This window comes from Xiphias gladius, chromosome 23 (genome assembly GCF_016859285.1).
Source record: "Xiphias gladius isolate SHS-SW01 ecotype Sanya breed wild chromosome 23, ASM1685928v1, whole genome shotgun sequence".
Classification (NCBI taxonomy): domain Eukaryota; kingdom Metazoa; phylum Chordata; class Actinopteri; order Istiophoriformes; family Xiphiidae; genus Xiphias; species Xiphias gladius.
The window spans coordinates 22,180,540-22,194,380 of NC_053422.1; the positions used below are offsets into that span (position 1 = coordinate 22,180,540).

The 13,841-nt window shown below is 40.1% G+C and overlaps 3 protein-coding genes across 5 annotated transcripts in view; 2 read left to right on the forward strand and 1 right to left on the reverse strand.

The window, feature by feature from the left end:
- Positions 1-1,438: 1,438 nt before the first annotated feature.
- Positions 1,439-5,670, reverse strand: polr1d (RNA polymerase I and III subunit D). Its single transcript, XM_040119073.1, has 5 exons — positions 5,531-5,670; positions 4,829-4,926; positions 4,351-4,427; positions 2,464-2,546; positions 1,439-1,782 (listed from the first exon to the last, which is right to left on the reverse strand). The coding sequence occupies exons 1-5, from the start codon at positions 5,567-5,569 to the stop codon at positions 1,735-1,737; spliced, it is 345 nt and encodes a 114-aa protein (XP_039975007.1). The 5' UTR covers positions 5,570-5,670; the 3' UTR covers positions 1,439-1,734.
- Positions 5,671-7,439: 1,769 nt separating this feature from the next.
- On the forward strand, positions 7,440-11,943 carry sybl1 (synaptobrevin-like 1). Of its 2 annotated transcripts, XM_040119072.1 has the most exons (9): positions 7,440-7,677; positions 8,027-8,204; positions 9,041-9,098; positions 9,351-9,488; positions 9,678-9,768; positions 10,195-10,262; positions 10,345-10,437; positions 10,824-10,920; positions 11,019-11,943. In XM_040119072.1, exons 2-8 carry the CDS (start codon positions 8,059-8,061, stop codon positions 10,890-10,892), a joined length of 663 nt encoding a protein of 220 aa, XP_039975006.1. In that variant the 5' UTR covers positions 7,440-7,677; positions 8,027-8,058; the 3' UTR covers positions 10,893-10,920; positions 11,019-11,943. The 2 variants fall into 2 exon arrangements, with proteins under 2 accessions (XP_039975006.1, XP_039975005.1); XM_040119071.1 differs by having other exon boundaries at positions 7,441-7,677; positions 10,824-11,942.
- A 147-nt stretch (positions 11,944-12,090) lies between these two features.
- Positions 12,091-13,841, forward strand: part of mtus1a (microtubule associated tumor suppressor 1a) — a 29,735-nt gene continuing 27,984 nt past the window's right edge. Inside the window, exon 1 of one of the 2 annotated variants that reach the window (XM_040119060.1) lies at positions 12,091-12,242. The gene's annotated coding sequence lies outside the window, so the exon portion shown is untranslated. The remainder of the gene's footprint in view (positions 12,243-13,841) is intronic. The other variant, XM_040119062.1, reaches the window with a different exon arrangement.

Here is a 13,841-nt window from a genome sequence, read left to right on the forward strand (position 1 = left end):
AGTTTGAGTCCTGTCATCCCCACAGTATCGCTTGATTGCTGACCCCAGGTTACCTGTTACATTTAAGTGACTTTTAATGAAGATATAACACAGTCTTTGTCTTATAATAAAAGTTCTTAAAATGCACCCTTACTCAGTTTAGTACACTCCGGGGTTTTGCTGCTACAGCCTCCTTTGTTCTGCTATGTCCCGTAACTTGTGGTGGCTAATGTTAGCAAACTTTTGATTGATATCGTTGAGTAACTGACATAACAGAGTCAGGTCACTGACTTTATGACTGCACTTGTGCTACTATTACACTTAGTACCATCATCCAAGTACTGCCACTGGTACAGCATTGCCCCAAGTGAGCTCTTCAGCAAAGGTTCCACAGGTTCCCTTTATTTCAGTTCACCAAATTTTCACTCTTCCCAGTGTTAGGACCTGGTGTCTTCACACGTTGACTCTTATTAGCTATAAGAGTCAATGTATGAAGACAAGCAGATTAAAGTAATATTTTGACAATGTGGGAAATAACGTTACACTTGTTTGCTCTCGCTTATTTGCTTTCTTGCCAAGAGTTAGATGAGAAGATTGATACGACTCTTACTGTATATCTAATGCTAAATATAAAACTTACCCCAGGGGGAGAAAAAAAAATAAAAAAGCTTACAACTAACACTTTAGATCTTGACTGTTTACTCTGTACAAAAACAAAAGTGTAAAACACTTCGCCCAGCCAAGAAATAGTCCAGCACACAACTCCCTGTAAACCCCAACGTGGCATTTTTTACACATCACTTTTTGTACATATTAAATAGACAAGATAAAGCAACTTAATTGGTTAGCTTTAGAGGCGCTGGTACGTGGATTTTGTTGGTTCAGATAAAACCAGGCTGTGTGCTTCGGTATCTATCTTCTCATCTAATCTCGGCAAGAAATCAGCGTGTCCAAAATTTCACACGGATTTAAAAAATGAAAGTCAACTGGTTCTGACATATGAATAAAAAACTTAGTGCTAGCCTAATTTTGTATGCCGGAACAGATACCATTTCCATACTGCACATATAATTTGTTAGATAGGAGTCGGAGCTGCTGTTTTTCCCCAAATTATGCTCTGTACTCAAGGAGGCAGCTGTGCATGAACATGAGGCTGACAGGGATATAATGAACCTTGAATAACTTTAACCTCATTATTTACACTTCTATCCCCTAATTTTCCCTCTCTGTCTTCCTGGCACTGTATGAAGTCCCTCACACCACATTCCTCTGCTAATGAGGACATTCTAGTTTCCACTTCTTCCTTTACTTGTCAAACATGGCCTCAAAGGCCAGATGAGAGCAATTTTGTGTTTGAGAGACACATCACTTGAAAATAAATATTAAGGCACAAGTCAAAGGGCTGAGTGACTAGTGTTACAAAACCTTTCCACAAAATCCCAAAAATAGGAAAATGAAAGACTTTGTTGACTAAGTTTAATGTTTGAAATCTGTTCACTAATCATTCCAGCAGTTCGGGAAAGATGGACACACATTTATCATACATCATAAATCAATTTGAAAATTATACAAAAGGAAAACTGTACAAATGTTTAAATGTGACAGGATGAAACTAGTTTGAGGGGTAGGAGAACTTGCCATACTTCTCTCTGGCTAGTAAACATGTAAAAAGGGAAAAAATCAAGATAACTAACTAATTTTTCACTTTGTAGGAACTTATGTCTGACAGCTCCACAGTTCCACATCTGATGCTCTTCATTCCATGGGTTGCTCCTGCCTCTCTTTGAACTCATTAACTCTCGCCTGGAACAAAATAAAAGAACATGTAGTCAAAGCTGGAGCTGAAACAGCGTGGAGACTGTTCTATTACATCAATGCTGACAGAGTCTCCTTTCACTATGGGACTAATATATATAGGCAAACAGAAAACCCAGGGTTTTGTCATGTCCCCCACGTGAAAATAATTTTACTACATATGTGGAAATTAATGTTCACTTCTTCCTCGTCTTCCGCTGTAGAGAGGTCAGAGCCAGGGATCAAGTTCTGGACTGAAGCCCTGTGGTGGGCACAGACAAGGACCCTACAGCAGAGCAGACGCTGCTCACCGCTGCCACAGAAGGATGACTGATGATCCTCCCTGCTCAGTACAAAAGTCTGCCATACCGCTAAGCATCAGCTGCCATCCAGTTTTACTGCTAAGTCAACAGAAAATACGAGCTTGTGCATCATCTGTAAATGGGCCAAAAGTGGGTTGGACTATGCTCCACCTGCAGCCACTTACATTTAAAAGCTCCTTACGCTGAGATACGTTTATGTAAATTCAATAACTGATGTGCTCATGTACTGATTCAAAGTAAGCTGTTTATACTTTTTCTATATGAACTGAAGCACAGCCTAGCCACAGATCAATACCAGTACACTGCTGGCCAGATTTTTTCAACAGGTGACTGGTGAACAGTGCTCCAAATGGACACGCAGGCTTACCTGAAATGTGTTGAGAACATGTTGACAAACGTCACTGAGCTCATTCAGACCCCTCCGCAGAGGCTCAGTGGCTGCAACTCCCCCTGAAACAGACAGCAGATACCGCATGAAAAAAAAAAAAAAAAAACCCACCATCATTAACCATAGTAACAAAAACAAGCACAGATGTGGCTGACGTAGTTGTTTTTGCACATGCAGGGGTTGCATGTACTTCCCAAACATTTCAACCTTAGTTCAGAAGACATTTTTGTAGGAGCGTTGGGAGTGTCAAGGTGCTCTTTAGCAAACTTGAGGTGTGCAGTGATGTGTTTTTTTTTGGAGAGCAGTGGCATGGAGCATGGTCACCACCATTGCGTATGGTGTACTCATGAACACTGAGTAATCAGCTCCAATTATTCTTTTAAGCCCACAGCTGTTACTCTGGGCTTCTGTTTTTATCGTTCTTTGTTGTGCCTTTGAGCCATCTGAGCCAGATGCCCACTTCTAGGGAGAGAAGCCACCAAACTAAGTCATCTCCATTTATAGACAGTTTGTCTGACTGTGGACTGATGAATGTCTAAAGTCTTAGAGATGACTCAGTAACCCTCCCGAGCTTTACACAGATCCACAATTCTATTTCCTAAGTCTTGAGACTCTTTTTTGCAAGGCGTGGTTCACATCAGCAGATGCTTCTTGTAAATAGCAAACTCTAAATGATTGAGTGTTTTTTATAGGGTTTTATAAAGTAGTTAATACCACATCTCCAAGCTGGTTTCATTGACTGGACTCCAGGTTTGCTAACTCCTGACTCCATTTAGCATTTGTTGATGTCATTAGCCGAGGGGTCCACATACTTTTTCCAACCTACATTCTGAATGTTTGAATGACGTTTTCAGTATGGACAAGAACAATTCCAATGGGTTCAATAACTTTTTCTTGCCACTGTAACTCTCATAAAGAGCGTAAATTGAATTTATTAAAAGCATGGAAAGACATTTCTGCCTTCTCCCTTGAAAAGAAATTACATTTTTAAATATAATTTATTAAATTAGTCAATTTAGCAAATGCTACAGCAGCGTAAGAAATGGAAAATGAATGTGCCCCAGAAGTGATTACAGTTGCACAAGTACAAAGAGTTACTTGTTTTTTCAGGTTCTTATCACTATAAATTTAACACTTTTGTTTTCCTGGATATTAAATGAAATTAAGTAAGCCATTTTTCAACATCACTTTATGCTTGAGTGCCTTGTTATGGTCATCTAACTGATAAATCAAAACATGTGATACTGAAAACAAATGAATGAAAATGATTGTTAGCTGCAGTCCTAGCCTTCCTCTACCAACTGACATGGAGGACTTCCACCCACCCATTTGCTTTGTGGTCACTGTGGGGAACAATGACAGATGTATATCTAAAATTACAGCTGAATATCTGAAAGCACAGTAGAAAAAAAGGGTTTTTTCCCAGAGCCTGAATGATGAGGCAGTGAGGCAATATCCTCCAGGCATCTTGAAAACTTAGTTCAACAACAAAAACAAGTTGTTTCTCAGTCTTGCAGAGTCCTTGCATGTGATGGGGTTGCTGCTATCTGTTTGCACTTTGCATAAAGCGGCTGACATTTGATTTTTTTTCTCACAAGGCGAGTGGCTATAGCTCTCTGTGGACATGAACAAGATGGGGTGTGTGTGCTGTGTTCTGCTGAAAGTCAGTTGCTGGCTTTTCTTCTGTGGTTAAGTAGAGAAAGTGAATGCACCAGACTCCAATTAACATGTTTACATGTTCATGACACGGCCCGAAGATTCTTACGCTCAAGCTGTCCTACACACGTATGCGCACTTAAACAAATATAGGTTATGGAAGGAAGAAAAATAAGATGACCCGATGTTAGTTTAAAAGGTTTCTCTCACCTCGTGTCTGGATGCGGAAGTTGATCTTGCTCTCAGATGGATGGGTGATGGTGTAGCCACAAAAATCCACATCCACACTGGTGGGAAACAGGAACGTGAAAGTGAGATTTATTATCATTATCAATGTTTGGCTTAAAATGGGTGGAGGTGTAATAACAAGTTTTCGTCTACCAATTGATCTGTTGTTCCGTCGGTCCTGACCTGGACCGACAGAACAAAAACAGAGGGAACAAAGAGGAATAACAAATGCACTCAGAGTCCCTTTTTGATTAGATCATCATGAATTGTCAAAAATTATCTCTCTGAGCTGTAAGGAGAAAAAAAACAGCCCACTCCATTTGGAGTTTGACCACAAATGGCACAAATTAAGCATCAGTCATCTTCTTTGTGCATCAAATGTGATACATGCAACATGGGGGGGCTAAATGTTTTTAAATACAAAAAGAAAAAGAGGTCAAGCAGCATGACTGGAACTAACCTTTTCATGATCATGTATCTGAGGGAGTTGCCCAATGTATGGTCTTCATCATGCAGCACAAATGTCACACAGCCCTCATCAGCCCCATCAGCTTGGACCTATAACGCAAAAGAAATATTTTCTCATAACATCCCACATCCAACTCTGATCAAAAACATCACCCAGTTCCCTCCTTGGGGATCAGTGAGTGGGAGAGTCAGTCACACTGTGAGGTAACTTTTGTGCATTGCGAATAAATTCAACACTTACTACCTCACAGATGCGCATTGACAAGCGTCAGTTGAAAACATCGAGCGAAACGCTGAGAAACTGTGGGAACACTCGGGCCCGTTTGAAGACTGCCCCCCAGTGGAGAAACCCCGAGCCAGCTACGGACTTAGCAGGAAGCAGATGCACAGCAGACAGAGCGGTTCGCCTTACAGCTAACCTCAACTCCACATAACACTACTCATAATACGTGTCCAGGGCTAAGACTGGATTCAAGAGGACAGCTTTAAATGTGGTCTGGGTTTCAGGTGGAATGACTGTTTTCCCATAGCTAGCAAATCTAGCTACCCACGTGAGGCGATTAAATGCTTCCATAAGCTTCTGCAGTTGAATAGTTCTTTTACCCACCTAAACAGAGTTTAACGACGGCAAGGCAATATTAGATGTACGCAAGATTAAAAAAAAAAAAGGTCACAAGGCGTTTCCGCTTCTTACCATCTCCAGCACTGGTTTCTTTTCGCCTTCTCCAGCCATGCTTCACATCCCGACTCCGACCGGCAATACAAACGACGTGGGGTTTGAGCCCTCCCTGCTGTCTGACAGGCAAGAGGAAGCGCGACGGGGATTTGCCTTTTTCCCCACAAAAGGTGTTTAAAAAGAAAAAAGAAAAAAAAAAATTCTATAATGCAAAATACATGTGACAGTAACAAATGGTGTGATGATTTCAGTAAACATGAGGCACATATTCAGAAGTATAACAGAATTATCAAGAGATGCACAGTAGCCACTAACTAGTCTTTAGGCCTGACTTTTTTAAAGTTTGGATATGTGGGTACAACCTGAGCCACTTGTCTGAAAGAGAGCCTTTTTGCTAGTCCGCAAGTTAGAGATGTGCTTGGCTGAATTCAAATAAATATAACTAGCCTACTCTATAATAGCATGTATGAGAACTGTTTGATAAAAAAAAAAAAAGACCATTAACCCGTTGGCTGGTCCGAGCTGCCTTTGGCATCAATTGCTTGTCTGTTATTGATCTGGACAGTGATGGATAGGAATGGTCTTATGCTACTGGAGGTATGAGCAACATTATAAAGGTAAAGCAGCAATTTAATGTTTTATGTAAGCGACATGTGAGGTGTATGGTCACATATGTAGAACTGAAGCCATGTGTTTACATAGAGGCCCTATGTCAGAGGGCTTAGGTCAAAGGTCTTCAGAAGGTGCCTTGCAGTCTGAAAAGTGAGACAATGAAAAAACCATATGTTAGTCACGTTTTTCAGGAAAACAACTGCCCTATTTATGATTCGGTTATCAAGGCTGATTTTCAGGGTGGTTCATTGGCTTCACACCCTCTCACAAGCAGATCTGCAGATGCTTGACTTGACGCTGTACTTCTGTAATAAACCTTTATGTGCAATCAAGACGGTGTCAGCGGAGTCTCCTTCGTCCTCTTCACATCATTATCACCATCGAATAAACTACACATGCAAATACATCAAATAACATATATTTTATATTTCATTATAATGTCTACAACGCTAGTTCTGTAACAGTGGTGAAAATGGGCTTGTTATATTTTAAAACATGTTATTGTGCTCAAACAGCATTAACTTGTACTGTACAGGACATGCCATGCTGGCTGTATCCATTGAACTTTAACAGTTCAGCAGTATTAGAGTACTCTTCCATGATAATGTTGACGATGTTGCAGGTGCATGATAAACAACACATTTCATTAAAAACTTTCAGCAATGGTGCAGTAATGTATAACCCTGTGATTTTGATTGCTAGAATTTTGCTCATATTAGTGTTTGTGAGAAACTAATGTTTTATACTCATAATATAATATACTTTTTTTGTATATGACTATTCTTAACAAAGTGCTTTACAGAAAAAAGAAAAGTAAAAACAGTGGATAAAACAAATGCAATTAAAACAAATTAAAAATAACCATAGGGATCATAAAACAGTAGGGGATAAAGAAAATTTAAAAAAATATATAAAATGAAAAGTGTGGGTTGATAAAACCCAGCAGCATATTAAATATTGATAAATGGTTTCCTGTAAAATAATGTTTTAAGAAGGAATTTAAAAGACGCTAAGGATGTAGGTGATGCATTGCTTAACCTGGGTACCACTACATCTGGCTGACATCCCTTAAATTCACTGACTGACTAGCTTTAGTGTTTGGCTGGCTCTTATGTCATGCTGTTTATAGTGCATCCATAGATGTAGTGTATATGGTATTGATAAAATGAGGTTATCAGTAGCGTGAGTAATCCATGGACAGCGCACTAGTCGCCTGTCAGACCACTACGAGGGCTAAACGGACAAACGTCACCCAGCTTGTCGCCCTAACGTAACGTAAGTATGAAAACATGTGACGTCAGGATTACATAATAGGAAGTTGACAAATTCATTTCAAAAATCGAAACGGTACAATTGAGTACGATAGGTAAGGGATGTGTTAAGAACTACATTACCCAACACGACGGTGACTTGGTTTCCGGTCTGGAGGTCTGGGTGATTTGCAAAGCAGAAGTCGCTCGGAAGGGATTAGCTAGCTTGCTAGCATCTGAAACGTCTGTAGATGTTGGAATTTCCGCTAAATGAGCTACGTTGAACAGCGCTGACACATCGAGGTAGTGGATTTTTATTATTATATATATCACTGTTAATTGTGTTGGCTCAGTAGCCAGAAACATTGATTGTTAGTGCGTTAAACATCCATCTACCTAACGCCGTTGTGTACATTAGTCAACAACATTATTAGCTAGCTAGCTTGTTGTATCCCCGACACCGTTAATCCTGTTTTCGCTTTCGCATTCAAACACACATTTTCCCCTCCTTGATTTCTCTCCTATCTGTAACAGCACCCTCAAATGTTTCACCAGAATCATTCTGTGAACCATTCTCCTTTTACCCCAGCCCATCCTGCTCGCCTCTGGCTCCACCAGTAACATGTCACTCTCACTGCTCTTGTGTTTTCAGCGACTATTAGAGCTGATATCCCAGCTGTTGCCATGGCAATCCTGTTTGCTGTGGTGGCTCGCGGAACCACCATCCTGGCCAAGCATGCATGGTGCGGTGGGAACTTCCTGGAAGTGACTGAACAGATCTTAGCCAAAATCCCCTCAGAGAATAACAAATTGACCTACAGCCACGGCAGGTAGGATGTACACGCACTTACACTTTTCCATACGCAAATGCACACAGACATCACACAGCAGTTACGCACCATATGCTGTGACTACGGCTGACTTCATCTTTCCCGGCTTGGCCCAGATTTGTACCAGTGCCGGTGTGATCCGATACGTGTATACAGTTATAGGAAGTGCATCATGTGTACAACAGTGACACACTTAACCCAAAGGCTCAGGGCTTGATCTACTCCCGGTAGTGGCTTCCACAGGCAAGCGTAAACATCGGTTGTCAACACTTGTTTTTAACAAAATTACCTGATAAGGGAAATGTGTGCATTTACATTGACATTTCTGAAATCAGATGAACACAGAAAGTGGGGAGAGTTGGAATACAGCAAGACTGTGGTTATTACAGTGAATATAAACACTTTGCAAGTAACCAGTCTATCCATGGACCAGCAATGCCTACAAGATCAGAATGTTTTCTGTTTATCTGTATGCTCTGATTCTGTTTGGACTGTCATACAATAGCACAAGTGATGAGCTCTAGATCACTAAAAAATCATATACCGGAGCTTCCAGAAGTCAAACCAAAGGAAATCACCTCCTTAAAACAATAAAGTGGCATCACATACCACAATGGCAGATTTTAAGGTGTCCTCATTTCGAGGCAGTGAAAAGGGTAAAGGAGAATACCAATGTAATTTAGATTTACAGCCATTTACTACTGCTTACTTCTAGTTAATGTTTCCTGAGATATTTTGCAGTGCATATACTGTATTAAAAACCAACTAAAATTCAACTGTGTGCTGTCAACTGTATATAAGCAATGTTGACAAATTTTCTCTTTTTTCTTTCGTAGCTATCTTTTTCATTATATCTGCCATGACAGAATCATATACCTGTGTATCACTGATGATGTAAGTATATAATTGGCTCAGATATCTACACATTTTTTGTTTGGGTGGTTGGAAAATAAGTCATCTGAAAATGCTCAAGGTCCCTTGAAATTTTTTACATACACATATATTTGGCCTATAACAACAGTTACCACAACAGTAGAGTCACAGATACAATGTAACAATATAGAAGAAAGCCATTTTTAATTTCACTACATCTTTAAATTAGCTTGTATTTATAATTTATATATATTTAACTCTTGTGTGCCAAAGGACTTTGAGAGGTCACGTGCATTCAGCTTCCTCAGTGAAGTCAAGAAGCGTTTCCAGACCACATATGGGTCGCGAGCGCAAACAGCCCTGCCCTACGCCATGAACAGTGAGTTCTCCTCAACACTAGCAGCTCAGATGGTGAGTATGACAAGAGCCAGAGATACAAATCAAAATTTTCTTGCGAGGGCTCTCTGACTGCTTTTTACTTCTGTAGTCTATAAAAAAACATAACACATATACAGATTTAGTAATCACGAAAGACACTTAGATGTCCTTTTCATTTCTTTCTTCTCCTCTACCTTTCTCTGTCGTTATTTCTCTTTGTAGAAACACCACTCAGACCCACGTGGATCAGACCGTGTCACTGAGAGTCAGATGCAAGTGGATGACCTGAAGGGCATCATGGTCCGCAACATAGGTCAGCTTGTCATGAGTCCCCTCCTACAGGGATGCCTAATACATGGTTCTTATTAATATGGATCTATAAGATGATAATAGAATTACTTGTCCAGTGTGATAATTTAATATGATTTACAAAAAGCTTACTGTGTGTGACTAGCATTTTCTTCACTCTTAAATGGATGCAGTGTGCTATGGTGGCATCAGTGACCTCTTCATTATGCGGTGCCAGTGAAGCACTGCTATTTGTTGGCCACCGTGCCCAAAGCAAGGTTCTGGCCAAAAAAATTATACAATATTTTAAAATGTAAAATTCTCTCGAAAACTGTAGTGTTACTGTCTCAAATGTCAGTCAGATTTAAACACCGGTTTGATGTGAACCTCATTACACGGGATCTTTTGTTTATCCCGAGTTAACTTTGGCTCTCTCTGTGTCTTTTCACAGACTTGGTAGCTCAGAGAGGAGAGAAGCTGGAGTTGCTGATTGACAAGACAGAAAATCTGGTTGACTCAGTGAGTTTAAAGGACAGTGGTTTTACCCTGTTTGATGTATTTTATTTGGCATTGATGTTATTTTCTCTCCATCCTCCTCCAGTCGGTCACGTTTAAGACCACGAGTCGTAATCTTGCACGAGCCATGTGTATGAAGAACCTCAAGATGACTGTTGTCATTGTGGTGGTGTCTCTGGTGAGTACAGAAAGTAATGATAATTGGCAAGTTGATTATTAGCTGGATGCAGTGTAATTGGTCTTTATCCAAGTATGGTGGATTATTACTTCAGCTCTGTCTCTGCTGAGAACGTGCTTTTAAGTGGAAACATAAAAGAATAGCCAGATCATTTAGCTAATACGGCTTTTATTTTGAACCATGGTGAACATCAGGCTCCTGTAAAACTCCTGGAATTTACTTCACATTATTAACTGACTGTAAACACATTGCATGCATCCATCTTTCCTAAGAGTTCTCATCAGCATTTTTTGACATTGACTGTAGGAATTCCCTAGTATTGCTCACTATGTGATTAATCAGACAGTTGGGCACAAAGTGAACTTTTTTCTCCTTGCCCTTTTCAGGTGGTCCTTTACATTATTGTCTCTGCTGCCTGTGGAGGTCTCAAGTGGCACGGTTGTGTTAGTAAATGAGAGGAGAGTAGGGATAAAAGAGACGGAGGTAAAAGAAAAAAGGGTGAGGGGGGAGAAGCGTCTGTTCAACTCTGCCTGCCAATGGACACAAAAGGAAACACAGCTTTCCTTGCTTTACTCATCTAGCTTCAACATCCCGGGAAGACACATGCTGCTCCTCCTCCTGCCTCCTTCCTCAACCCTTCTTTGATAGTGTGCACTCTGGCTTGCCTTCTGGACAGGAAGTCCCACCTCATACCCACGCTAATGGACAGCAGCCATGTGGCCTAAAACTGATTTGGAACAATAATCTTGTCATATTCTAGTCTGGTACATTCATCCTGTTTCATGCACTTAGTGGCCTGATGTATCAGTCTGTGATACTGTCCTCCATCTATCTGTGTAATTAACCCATTCAGACCGATACCAGAATGAACCATAAAGATAGAGAAACATAGCACAGATTATATTGTTATTTTGCTGCATTTCCTTTGATGAGAGATACAGGACCTGCAAGTGTAAGTAGCATTTAGAGAATATTGCAGATTCATCAAGAAGAACTCCTACAATACAGTGTCTGGTCCTAGAACTGAAAACTAATTTTTGACAAAACTGATGCAGTGTAGAGATTTTCTGATTTACATTATTTTTTATCACCAAGCAGAGTAGTATCTTCTAAAATGGATGTTGTAAAATACCAGATATGATCATACAAAGAAATACTGTATATTTGATTGATATCACCGATTCAGAAGATGTAAGGGTTCCTTGAAATCAAGCCTGATTTTTGAGAGAATCCATTACTCTTTCCCACCTGTGGACTTGATAGGAGGCTTGATCTGCCCTTTACATTTGCTAGGATATTCAGTGTGCCCATATGTTCTTTCTGTTAATCCAATGCACTTTTTCATTGTACATAAATTTGCTGCCTGGCATCAGTTGGTTTATAATCATGTAATTATTTAATTATTGTACATTCAGATTTGAAATAATAAACTATGATGTTAACAAGTGGTTCATCTCTACAGCTGGAAAACTAAATATATTGCTTTCATTTCAGCTGGTCACACTGAAGAGAGATGAATTGATGAAGGTGAATATTCTGTCATTATTTATGACTAGCTATTAGTTGTAAGTTGGCGCCAGCTCATCACCTTGTGTCAAAGTTCAAGAAAACAACATTTGTTCGTCCCTTGTGCGGGGCAGTGTGAGATGAACTCCGTTATGAGCAGTCGGTTGTTTGAATGACAGATGACTGAAAGTGGTTTGTTGAGGATGCGCTGAAAAAGCGAAACAACCATGTGAAACTAATTGTTGATTAGGACCTTGACGGCGGCGCGCTCCCATCGGTGCTGCGCGCTCCTGTGACAGGTAAAGTGGTGATTTTTCAGTGGCATACCATGTATGTTGTTTTTTTTTGGTTTTGTTTTGTTTTGTTTTTTGAGGGGGGGGGGGCAGGTTGTAAGGCTGTTTATTATCTTTTCTCCCACATTACTTACCTACTTTAGTTGTATACTCGAAGTACCATAAAGTCACACACAAATCGCCAAGCACTGTTCTTGTTTGCCTGTTAGCTAACATAAGCTAATTAGCTGTTAATTATTAATTTTTGTGTCGACGGCTGTTTGCTGTCCTCCATTTTTGTATATCGACCTTAGAAATGCATATTTAATTAGTTAGTGTTAGTCCGCTTTGTTTGTAACTGTATTCAAGACTAACAACAAACGTTATCTAATACCGGGACATTTTAACATAATACTATCTTATTTCCTAATCTTTTAAGGTGTAGTCTACTGTGTTTAAAACCATTTATGGACTTTAAAGAGTATTTTCTTTGCTATTTGTAGCTGAATCCTATGTTTACTCCAGATCTAATTATAGACCTGACTGAGCTGGAAGGGGGCTCACACTGGGATTATCTATCACTTTCCCCACGTCTCAGTAATGTGTATTAAGCGTATGCATCACTGTTTAGGATAACTAAATGATCAGACTTCTGACATGCCTCTGTTTTTCACTAAATGGCACAGGCCCACAGCTAGCCTTTTACATTTCTTCTTGCTAGAACGGACAAATATTCTGACTGTTCAAAGAGTGCTGTGCGGTTCTTCTAACCAGGCTCATTGGTGTGGTTTTGTTCCCTTGTGCTTTTCAGAGGACAGCTTTGTCCCTGTGGTATGCTGGCTGGAATCCCCCAGTTTGACCTGCTGCCCTGCTGTAGTGTGGGGCAACTCTGTGCTTGAGCTTTTGATGGCTGTCACTGCTACCCATAACTGCTTACTGTGTAATACTGATATGTCCAATCACCCATTCAAAGGCAAGGAAAGGCAATTCAAGGCTGTCTGCATGGTGCCTGAGGGTCTTCAGAAATATTTCTATTGCATTGTTTTATTGCTCTCACTGAGATTTAAGTGTATAATGCAATTTGAAGATTGTAATTTGGATTGGATTCCCCAAAGGTAAACAGAGCTACTTTGTGAGACCCCATATCAAAAAAATACATGTGTTCACAGTTCATCTAAGCCACTTTCAAAATAACCCCATTTTATTGTTTGACAAGGCAGAATAGTTCTAAGTTTCAATCCACAGGGTCCAGTACAGAGGGTTCTGAATCTTGAACTGGAGAGTTTAAAAGCTTTTTTTAAATGCTGCCGAAAGTGGACATCACTTCTGCATTCTTGTTAAACAACGGTACCTGTTTAACAAGATGTTGAAATGCTTAGATTACTTAACTAGACCCACTAAATTACAGATTTTACAGGATATGATACTTATTCTTAGAACCCTGGGGAGATGATAAGCCTTCTCTGTACCCTGATTTACATCTTGCCTCTAGTCAAGATTAGACTGTAGCTCCCAGGGTCGGAGGCCTTGTATAGATTAAGCAGAAATAGCGTGGGTCTTAGGGGTCTTAGACTGTGGTGTCACACCACTGCTGTAGTGTCAGGATCAAGTGTCAAGCTGTTTGTG

What these genes read in the sequence shown, in the direction of transcription:
- polr1d (XM_040119073.1), bottom strand. Translation starts at nt 5,569, where the DNA reads ATGGCTGGAGAAGGCGAAAAGAAACCAGTGCTGGAGATG. An exon ending in AGAAACCAGTGCTGGAGATG is followed by an intron (nt 4,927 to 5,530) that starts GTAAGAAGCGGA and finishes TTTGCGTTATAG; the next exon opens with GTCCAAGCTGATGGGGCTGA. An exon ending in AGATACATGATCATGAAAAG is followed by an intron (nt 4,428 to 4,828) that starts GTTAGTTCCAGT and finishes GTTTCCCACCAG; the next exon opens with TGTGGATGTGGATTTTTGTG.
- sybl1 (XM_040119072.1), top strand. Translation starts at nt 8,059, where the DNA reads ATGGCAATCCTGTTTGCTGTGGTGGCTCGCGGAACCACCATCCTGGCC. An exon ending in TTGACCTACAGCCACGGCAG is followed by an intron (nt 8,205 to 9,040) that starts GTAGGATGTACA and finishes TTTCTTTCGTAG; the next exon opens with CTATCTTTTTCATTATATCT. An exon ending in CATCATGGTCCGCAACATAG is followed by an intron (nt 9,769 to 10,194) that starts GTCAGCTTGTCA and finishes GTCTTTTCACAG; the next exon opens with ACTTGGTAGCTCAGAGAGGA.